A 10905-nucleotide genomic window follows, 5' to 3' on the forward strand; every position below is an offset into this window, starting at 1 on the left:
GCACCGTCCACCACCTCCTGCACATTCCTCGCTCCCCAGACCAAGCTGCCCCCCAATCCTCAGGCTGGGCCCCAGGTCTCCCCTCCCCAGCTCCCTTCTTATGTCCTTTTCCAGTAAGACACACCCTTCACCCTCCACTCACACCTGGTGTCCTGCCTGCTCTCCATCCTCCATCTCTGCTCCAGACACCTGCCCTCCCTCTGTGGACACACCCTGCAGATGTGCTGATGGTCAGTTCATGGCCCTACCTCCCTTCAACCAAGAGTTTCTTAAGGACCTGCCTGGCATTGCTCACCTGGGTCCTCAGCCTCTGGTCCAGCCTGGCCCCGAGCAGGTGCTTCACAAACATCCACTGAGCTGGAAGCCCCATGTGTGGCCGCAGCTCCCAGTGTCCAGCCCACCTCCCGGGGCCCCTCCACTCTGGTGAGCTCCCCGCACCCAACACATGCCTGCCACTTCTGTGGGGTGGCGGAAAAGGGGGCTGCTGTTGGGCCTGTGGGTTTGAGTTCAAGGTCCTTCTCTCATTTTTTTGAAATGTTTCTCATTGGATATCTACCACTTTCCTATCTGAAGGGAAATTTCAGAGGCTTTTTTCTAAGTGACTGCTAGTCCCGTGGGTACATCTCAACAATGGCTTTCTACTGAGGTCCATATAGTTAAAGCTATGGTTTTTCCAGTAGTTATGTATGGCTGTGAAAGTTGGCCCATAAGAAGGTTGAGTGCCAAAGAATCGATGCTTTCAAATTGCAGTGCTGGAGAAGACCCTTGAGAACCCCTTGGACAGAGAAGTGTGACCAGTCAATTCTAAAGAAAATCAACCCTGAATATTCATTGGAAGGACTGATGCTGAGGCTGAAGCTCCAACATGTTGGCCACCTGATGTGAAGAACTGACTCACTGGAAAAGACTCTGAAAGATTGACGGCAGGAGGAGGAGGAGACAGAGGTTGAGATGGTTGGATGGCATCACTGACTCAATGAACATGAGTTAGAGCAAGCTCTGGGAGTGGAGAAGGACAGGGAGGCCTGGTGTGCTGCAGTTCATGGGGTTGGGAAGAGTTGGATATAACTGAGCGACTGAACAACAACAACTCAAAGGCATCTGCCATCTGCCTCTGGGGAGGCTGAGTCCTGTGCTGCTGCAGCTGCTGACCTTTGACACTCCCTGGTGAAGGACAAGAAAGCCTGACATGCTGCAGTCCATGGGGTCGCAAAGAGTTGGACACGACTTAGCAACTGAACAACAACAATGACCCTGCAATCCCACTCCTGGGCATATATGCAGAGAAAACCATAATTCCAAAAGACACATGTACCACAATGTTCATTGCAGCACTGTTTACAGTAGCCAAGATGTGGACGCAGCCTAAGGTGTCCCTGTCACAGCCCTGAAACCCGTTCAGGCCCCTGTTCTCCTCTCTCAGTTCCAGTCCAGGCCCCTCCTCCGTGGGAAGGTTGGCTCCATGCCTGCATCCCTTCTGGGTCAGAAGACCCCTACTGGGCTGCCTCAGGGCCCCTGGGACCCTGGGATCCCCCCAGTAACCTCCACTCTGCTCCCCGCCCCCACCCCAGTCCCGGGTGCATTCTCAGGGCTGTCGCCTCCCAGGGGTCCTGCAGGGGCCTCCTCTTTCAGCTCCTGCCCTTAAAAGGGGATGATCAACCGTCCATCCCCACCCCATCCCTGAGATGCCCTGAAAGGCTCCACGTCAGCCTCAGACACAGCGTCCTTGTTCATTTCCAATCCCTTCTTCCCTGGAAGCTGCTGACCAGTCTCCCAGGCCAGGAAAATCCTCACTCAGGTAGGACTTCTCCTAGATCTTTCCAGACTCCCACCTGGATGGCAGCTTTGGAGCCCAACACTATGTTAATCTATTCCGTGCTTCCTCAATGTGGCCCCACCTTGGAGTCAGGCTGGATTGGGGTCTCCCCTCAATGAGGAAGAGTCACATGTGAAGGCAAAAATGGGTGGAGGGGCTTCACAACAGTCCCTACTTCTCATGTCTCCACGGCCTTGCTCTCACCCCAGGGCTCCTCCCTGCACACCCTTGAAGCTGCCCTCCTCTGGTGGGGGCTGTGTCCCCTCACACAGCAGCTCCTTCTAGGGATGCTGCAGGGAGGACAGGCCAGGACACAAGTGTCTTCAGGTGCTGTGGAAGGGGGCCGTGGCCCTGAAGGCATGTCCTGCATCCTAGAGCCCAGAGCTTTGGTCCTGGGCTCCCATCCACGGGCCCTGATGTGTGGGCTGAAGTGCAAAGTGTTCAAACTCACAGCTTTGGCATTTCCATATGGGGTTCCCACTTCCAGTCTTTTGACCTTAGGGAAGGCACTTGATTCACCAAGCCTTAGTTTTCTCATCTGTAAAATGGAGTTAGCAGCACAATCCACAGTCCCTTTTCTGAAACCCTTGAGGTCAGATACTCTTTAGAATTCGGAATTTTTCAGCTTCAGACAGGTGACATGGTACATCTACTCTCTATGACATTAGACCCCTCTAGGGTCTGAAAGCACCTTGTAATCAGACACATTAGTGTTTCTACAACTGAACTGTTGAATAGTCGCAAGTGAAATAACAAAGATCATAACTTGTCTCATGTGTCTTCTGGTCAGATTTTGTTAAAAAACAATTTTTCAAGTATTTGTTTTCAATTTTGAAATACTGAAGGTTGGGATTTTTAAATATTTCTTTTCAGTTTTGAAATACTGAGGGTTGAGATTTGAAGGTTGGGATTAAAGACAAGGACCATACTACCCTGTGTCTCCATAGAATACGGCACACACAGCCCAGAGAGAGACCAAAGTTCATGTTTGAGGCCAGACCCAGCCCAGCTGGGAGGTTTGGGATAAGACAAGCCTCCTGATGAGGTCAAGGGTGATGGGCGGGGAGAATCATCCTGGAGCGGCTGTGGTCACGGCAGTGGTTTAGTCACTCAGCTGGACACGAGTCCAACTCCTGAGATCCTATGGACTGCTGCCTGCCAGGCTCCCCTGTCCATGGGATTTCCCAGGAAGGAATACTGGACTGGGTTGCCATTTCATTCTCCTGGGGATCTTTCTGACCCAGAGATCAAACCTGCATCTCCTGTGTCCCCTGCGCTGGCAGGTGGATGCTTTACCACTGAGCCACCCGGCTGTTACCCGAGTGTCTGGGCCACTGGCTGGAACTCCACAGATCCAGAGCCTCAGCCATCACAGGACCGTGAATCTTTTCCAGGCGTCTGACTTTTTCCACCTCCAGAGCTGAACCTTTCTCTGATGAGTCCTCAATGAAGACCACTGCTGTACTGGTGACTGTGACCTGCCTGACCATCAATCACAACACCATGTCCACACAGTGGACATCCCCGGACCCAGACGTCATGGCCATGATGTACCTCTGCCTCCGCCTGCTGCAGCTGTTCTCCATGTGTGTGGCCATCTCCCTGGTGGCCAGCAGGGCCACTGAGCAGGGAGCCGCAGGAAACTGGTCCATGTCCATCTGGTGCTTCTGTTTCGCCATGACCCTCACGGTATTCATTGTTGAGTGCTATGGGTTCCATTCCCACTTTCCGTTTTTCTGGTTCAACTTCCCGTGGCCTATGCCTGCTACACCACCCTCCTCTGCCTCTCAGCCTCCATCATCTACTCCATCATCTATGTCCACTTTCTGCCTGATGGTCCTTACCAGGACCGGGTCATCGCCGCCTCTGCCTTCTCCTGTGTCACATCAGTGCTGTGTGCCATAGATGTGGCCTGCACGTGGGTCGCCTATGGGTTCAAGGAGATCCCCTGCTGTGTGCTCACCGTGCCAGGCCTGCTGAAGGTGCTGGAGACCTTCGTGGCGTATGTCGTCTTTGCCTGCATCATCAACACCTCCCTGTACCTGCACCAGCCGGCCTGAGAGTGGTGTGTGGCCGTGTACTCCATCTGCTTCATCCCAGCAGCCCTGGCCATCCTGCTGAACCTGGACGAATGGGAATACAGGCTGCCCAGACCGTATCCCATTTTCCAGCTAGTGCTCACCCTGCTCTCCATCCTCCTCTATGTCAGTGCCCTGGTCCTCTGGCTGCTTTACCAGTTCAGCGAGGAGCTCGGCGGCAGCCCCAGAGGCCCAGTGATGGGAACTGCAGGGACGAGCTCACCCACGACATGTGCGCCCAAGACCAGTGCCTGGCTGTGGCCGTCCTGACAGCCTCCAACCTGCTGGTTTACATGGCCAACCTGGGGTACTGGGCCCGCCAGGTTCTGTAGGGACTGAGGACCAGCCCAGGGACTCCTGATCCTCTGCTCACAAAGGTATCCTCACCGAGCTCTGGTGTTCTCTGATGCCCTCTTCCTGGCTCCTCTCTCCCTCCTCACATCCTTCCATGCACCTCACTGTCTTTTCTGTTTCCTTCCCTCCTTCTGCTCTGTCTCTTTCCTGCTTAGTGTGGTTGCCCAAGTCCTGTTTTGCTTCTTTCTCTTGCTTCTTTCATCTTTTCTACATTTTCTGCTTTTTGCCCCTTTTCTGGTCATCCTTGGTTTTCTCATCTCCTGTGTCCTGACCACCTCTCCCCATCTTCCTTCTTCTGATCCACAGTCTTCCTTCTCTGCCCACCGCCCCCTCCCATCTCCTAAGGTGCTGACTCCACAGCACACAGTCCTCTGTGTGATTCGGCCCCCACCTCTCATGGGAGGAGAGTATACAGGGCACCTGCCCTTTAACTTAAACTAAAATCTCTGGAGGTCTATAATTTTCAATGGCAGGAGTCTTGAAGCAGAGACCCTGGTCCCTGGGCCCCACCTGGTGCTCCAGGTGGGGTGCTCCAGCCCCACCTGAGATTGGCTCCAGAATTTTTGCAGGCTCACTAAACACCCGCTGCCTAGAGGCCATCTTAGAGGAAGCCAGGGGTAGATACTGTCCATCCCAGCCACTCTCTGGGGAATCAAAGTAGGAGTTGGTGAAGCAACACAAAAACTTTAAGACAGCTGTCTGCAGTGTTGGTGAGGGGCAGCGACGTGGCCCTCCTGCCTCAGTGATCAAAACACAGGTCCTGCCTCTGAGGGGAGAAGAGCATGGCCACTGCAGCCTCAAGGAGTGTTAGCCTGGGACTTTTTTTCTTTTCTTTTTTTCCTATCTTCTGATCAGGAGGGCAAAAATTACTGGGTGACTCTGTTCTTAAAGGGGAAATTTCTCTTTAAGTTCTCTTGGGCAGGTTTCTTTGTAAAGGGTGGGGGTTGCTGCTTCCATTGTCAAAGAAACTGCATGGCTTGAGTGTGAGGGGCACACACATGTGAGTTTCTGTGTGCTGACCGCTTCCTGCTGCAACTTCTTGATTCTCTGGGACTCAGACACAACGTGATCTATAAAATACATATAATTTAAAATTTTTTCTGGAGCTTCTGGTGCTGTCAATTTTAGAGAAAACCCTCTTCCTTTCTCCATTTACAATATCCTTTTTAACCTCAACATAAAAATGAAAGAAAATATAAACCCCCCAAAACAAAATCTGCTCTAATTGCCCAGATTTGCCTAGAGCTCAGAACAGTCCTAGTCAGTTTCCACCCTCACCCAAACTCGGAGTCAGCCCCTCCCACTGACTCCCACCCACCCCTGAACCAGAGCCTATGGGTGTGAGCCAGCCTGTGACACAAGATGTTGGGCCCCACCCAAACAGGGACTCGAGAATCAGAGCGCAACAACGGCCGCTGCCCGTCAGGATTGAGGTAAGCAACGAGGAATGCCTAATTATTTGAAGTAAGGGGCAGGGAGTTTTATTGTCAAGAGTAATAAATCATGGGACAAGGCAGTAGCCACCAGTTATTTGTACATATGTTGAAAACTTTGTTAAAAGGCAGGGGAATTCATGTAAATAAGTTACAGCTAGAGAAGTTTTTACTTTTTGTAGAAGAAGTTTGTCCTTGGTTCCCAGAGGAAGGAACAGTTAGTCTGGAAACTTGGAAGAAAGTAGGAAAACAATTGCAGACATATTATTCCTTACATGGTCCCAATCGTGTCCCTGTGGATGCTTTTTCTTTGTGGACTCTCCTAAGAGACTGTCTGGATCCTGAACATGAGGGACATAAGATTCAAACGGCCCTCCGGGATTCCATAGAACCCGAAGTTGCAGAGCCTTCCACCCCTCCGCCTGAGCCGCTTTATGCCGTGCCTGAGGGAACAGCTTGTAAGGCTGGAAGGAATGATGATGTGTTAAGCTCTGATGAACAGGAAGAGTTAAATGAACAAGCGGCTCAGTACCATAGAGAGGATATGCCTTGGGAGATGATGGTTAGCATGCAACCCTCCTCAGGAAAAGGGGAATTAAAGCATTCAGGGCTTTCTGAAGAACGGCTGGAGAATTTAATTCAGAAAATTGTTATAGCAGTAAAAAAGGATGCACAGGGAGACTCCCACTCCAGCCGGCCTGCACCTCCAGCATATCCTCCCTTGGTTCTTGCTGGACTTGATCCACCTCCGCCTTTCGTAGAACCGCGAGAGCTTATAACTATCCCTGCTTCTTTGCCCGGTGAAAACATAAAAACTAGAAGTGAGAAATTATTATCTCCTCTTCAACAAGCGATTGAGCGAGCTAATGATGAAGGAGAACATATTCCCTGGTTTTCAGGAATCTATCCAGTATTTGAAAATGCTCAACAGCAGAGGTATTATGAACCGCTACCCTTTAAGCAACTAAAAGAGTTTAAAATGGCTTGTGCACAATACGGTCCGACTGCGCCGTTTACTCAGGCTATTATAGAGGCTTTAGGAAATCAAAATCTGCCACCTAATGATTGGAAACAGGTTGCTCGGGCTTGTCTATCTGGAGGAGATTATTTACTATGGAAATCTGAGTTTCCTGAGCAGTGTGGGATCACAGCCGATATCAATCGGCGACAGGGACTGAACACCACTTATGAAATGATGGTGGGAGAGGGGGATTATCAAGACACTAATAATCAACTTAATTATTTGCCTAGAGCCTACCCTCAGATTAGTGCTGCAGCTCTACGAGCATGGAAAACATTTCCAAATTCTGATAAAAAGACCGAAGATTTATCTAAAATTCTCCAGGGGCCAGATGAACCGTATCAGGATTTTGTTGCCCGCCTGCTTGAGGCAATTAGTAAAATGATAGGGGATGAGCAGGCGGGAATGGTGTTGGCTAAACAGCTTGCTTATGAGAATGCCAATTCGGCTTGTCAAGCTGCCCTGAGACCTTACAGGAAAAAGGGAGGCTTATCCGATTATGTACGGATTTGTGCCGATATCGGCCCTTTGTACGTTCAAGGCATAACTTTGGCCGCGGCATTACAAGGAAAGACAGTCAAAGAAGTACTGTATCAGCAACAAAAGCGGGATAAAACTAGTGGTCAGCCTCGAGTCCTTGGCCCTCTGTGGGAGAGCGCACGTGGGCCCCTGGCCTCGCGCCCGCACAGCCTGGCTAAAACTCAACAGGACTGGCTGTTTCAGTTTAGCGACAACTGGGATATTGCTTTAGCTGGCTTTAGTGGACGGCTTGATAATCATTATCCCTCGGATAAAATTTTGCAATTTGCTCACTATCACCAATTTCTCTTCCCCAAAACCGTTGTTTCTCAGCCCCTTGCTGATGCCCTAACTGTATTTACTGATGGCTCTTCTAATGGAATAGCTAGTTTGATTATACAGGACAATACTGCCACCTGGCGTACTAATTATAAGTCTGCTCAAGAAGTAGAACTATTTGCCGTTTTTCAGGCTCTATTACACATCTCTGCTCCATTTAATTTATATTCCGACAGTCAATATATCATAAGAGCCTTAAACACTACTGAGACTGTTCCATTTATTGGTACCCTGAATTCTACTATCCAAATTCTTTTTCGTGATATACAACATTTAATTTCCTCCAGAGTTAATAAATGCTATTTCGGTCATATTTGTGCTCACTCTGGGCTTCCTGGACCATTAGCACGAGGCAATGCTTTGGCTGACAAAGCTACACGTATGATATTTCCTTCCTTGGAACAAATGGCAAAAACTTCCCACAGCTTACACCATCAAAACAGCAATAGCTTAAGACTTCAATTTGGCATTACTCGAGACGCTGCCAGACAGATTGTTAAGCAATGTCAAACATGTCCTCAATTTTTTAGAGTCCCCCATTATGGAGTTAATCCCCGAGGATTGTTGCCAAATGACATATGGCAAATGGATATTACCCATATTTCTGAATTTGGTAAACAAAAATTTGTTCATGTTACTATTGACACCTTCTCTGGCTTTTTACATGCCTCTCTACAATCCAGAGAAGCTAGCAAACATTGTATAGCTCATTGCATTAAATGTTTTGCTGTTATGGGAACCCCTAAGACCATAAAAACAGACAATGGTCCAGGATACACTGGAAAAAATTTTCAACTATTTTGTATGCAATTGTCTATCTCACATAAAACGGGTATCCCTTATAATCCTCAAGGTCAAGGAATCATTGAACGGGCACATCAAACTCTCAAACATCAATTGCAAAAACTAAAGAAGGGGGAATTGTATCTCAATACCCCCTCCAACTCTCTAAACCATGCTTTATTTGTTCTAAATTTTTTACAATTGGATATATGTGGCCGTTCAGCAGCACAGCGATTTTGGAACTTTGATGCGCAAACAATAAGACCTAAAGTCTTTTGGAAAGACCCACTTGTGGGAAAATGGTATGGACCAGATCCTGTAATAATTTGGGGACGAGGGCATGTTTGTATTTTCCCACAGGATGCCGAAGCGCTGCGCTGGCTGCCGGAAAGGTTGGTACGCACGGCGGAGATGATCTCTAGTAAACCAGATGAGGAGATTGACGATTCAAGAGCATGATGAATTACCATCTCGGCAACAACTCCAGGCATTGATGCGAGAGGCACAGAATCGTGTTGCTGTGCAGGGCGATCCGATATCGCCTTTAAGCTTCCTGATAACCTTATTAATTAATCTTGAATCAGATTAATACTGCACGTTCTGAAGAATATTCAAATGCTTACTGGGCTTATTTTCCCAACCCTCCCCTTCTCCAACCGGTGGGCTGGGAGGATCAGTCCATTCCCATATACACTAATGATACTGTGGCTTTGGGGGGTTTTTCAGATAAACATATTATTCCTAATCAAGTTAATTTCTCTTATCATGGAATGTTTGATCGTTTACCTATTTGTCTGTCTAGATATTTTAATTGAACAGGATGCCTTTTTGTTGGGGAGTCAGGATATGCTGATTATGACAATGGTTGGAGCCTATATATTCCTGGGGTAACGAAAGAATCTGAAATTCCTCAACGTCATAATGGAACTGGTCCTTTACATATCCCTTTCTGCGACTTTGGAACAAGGGGAAGAGTCACTGCTGCACCATGGAAACTGTGTCGAAATGAGACTGCCATGGTTTATAACATATTTGGGACAAATGAGTCATTGTGGGACTGGTCTCCAGATTCGAACAGAAACCCCGGAGCACAAGATAATAGAAAGTTTGCATCCCGTATTTGGAATTTGGGCGGCTCTGAAGTGTTCCAAACAGAAATCTGGAAACTAGCTTCCGCCCTTGGATGTGAGGGTTCCTACCTTCAGGTGGGATCGAAAGTGAGACACGGTTATTTATGGAATCTCACCATGAGGTACCCTCGAGCATGTGTACCTCACCCTTATGTTTTATTAGTAGGATCTATAAATATACAACTTGGGTCACGAAATTATAATGTAACTTGTAACAATTGTACTTTGACTAACTGCATCAGGGGAATTACTAATCAAACTAGGGTTCTAGTCTTAAGACAGCCTGCTTTTGTTATGATTCCTGTAAAGATTAAAGGGTCTTGGTATGATGAAAAAGGACTTGAGCTTTGGAGAGAAGTAGAGGGTGCTTTAATGCATTATCGTAGGGGAATAGGGTTAATAATTCTGGGATTTGTAGCTTTGGTAACCCTTATTGCCTCCTCGATTACTGTAGCCCTGTCCCTGGCACAATCAGTGCAAACTGCAACTTTTGTTGATAATCTGGCACAAAAATGTATCCGTTACCCTAGGGACTCAAGAAGATATTGACAAAAAGCTAGAGGACCGATTGAATGCCCTTTATGATGTTGTAAAATTTTTAGGCGAAGAGGTTCAAGGTATAAAGTTGAGATTACGGGCACAATGTCATGCCGATTTTCGATGGATCTGTGTTACCCAAAAAAAAATATAATGGTAGTATAACTGCTTGGGATAAGGTGAAAGCTCATTTAGAAGGTATTTGGCATAATGAAAATATTTCCTTAGATTTACTGCATCTACATCAGGAAATAATGAACATTGAAAATGCACCCAGACCTGATTTGGATGTTGCAAAAAGAGCTGAGTCTTTCGTTAAAGAACTTTTTCGACATGTACCTACCATCAATAGTACTTGGCACTTGGGAGCAGCCATAGGAGGACTATTGTTAATAATTTTAACTGTTTTATTTCTTGCACCTTGTTTAATTAAAAACCTGATTGATGATCTATGGGTGATAAAGGCTTCCATCTATGGAAATTGTCTGCAGTTAAAGGAACATAAGCGTGTGCCTATATAAAAAGAAAGGGGGAGATGCGGGGAGCTGCCCATGAGAACGGGGTCCTTTATCTAAAGGACACAGCCCTGGGAGCTGCCTCAGTCCTTGAGGGTTTGCTTGCAAACATAGCTCTCTGTCCCGCCACCCCAGAGATTAGGCGACTATTAACTGCAGACACCTGGAGTTCTGGACAAACTTCTCACACACAAGGAAATGTTATCTGGTGTAAGAAATAATAACAGGGTGCCATTCCCATGCTCTCAAGATTTCTTGTGACTTTTTGTAAGATGTATAGGTCAGCCAAGAAAAATGTTAACTGTCTTGTTTTTCTCTTGCTCTCCTGTATAAATATAAGATGCTGAATAAAGTCATGGTCAGACCGCTTCCCTTTGTGG

The 10905-nt window shown here is 47.7% G+C and overlaps 1 protein-coding gene and 1 pseudogene across 1 annotated transcript; both read left to right on the forward strand.

Moving 5' to 3' along the window:
- Positions 1-3262: 3262 nt before the first annotated feature.
- On the forward strand, positions 3263-4240 carry LOC105000760 (annotated as a pseudogene).
- A 1350-nt stretch (positions 4241-5590) lies between these two features.
- On the forward strand, positions 5591-10588 carry LOC105000701. The gene is made up of 2 exons (XM_010856692.1): positions 5591-8735; positions 9146-10588. The coding sequence occupies exons 1-2, from the start codon at positions 5752-5754 to the stop codon at positions 9156-9158; spliced, it is 2997 nt and encodes a 998-aa protein (XP_010854994.1). The 5' UTR covers positions 5591-5751; the 3' UTR covers positions 9159-10588.
- Positions 10589-10905: the final 317 nt, after the last annotated feature.

This window comes from Bison bison, unplaced genomic scaffold (genome assembly GCF_000754665.1).
Source record: "Bison bison bison isolate TAMUID 2011002044 unplaced genomic scaffold, Bison_UMD1.0 scf7180017854385, whole genome shotgun sequence".
NCBI classification, from domain to species: Eukaryota; Metazoa; Chordata; class Mammalia; order Artiodactyla; family Bovidae; genus Bison; species Bison bison.

Excerpts from the sequence above, each read along its gene's own strand:
- LOC105000701 (XM_010856692.1), top strand. The coding sequence starts at position 5,752 with ATGGGACAAGGCAGTAGCCACCAGTTATTTGTACATATGTTGAAAACT.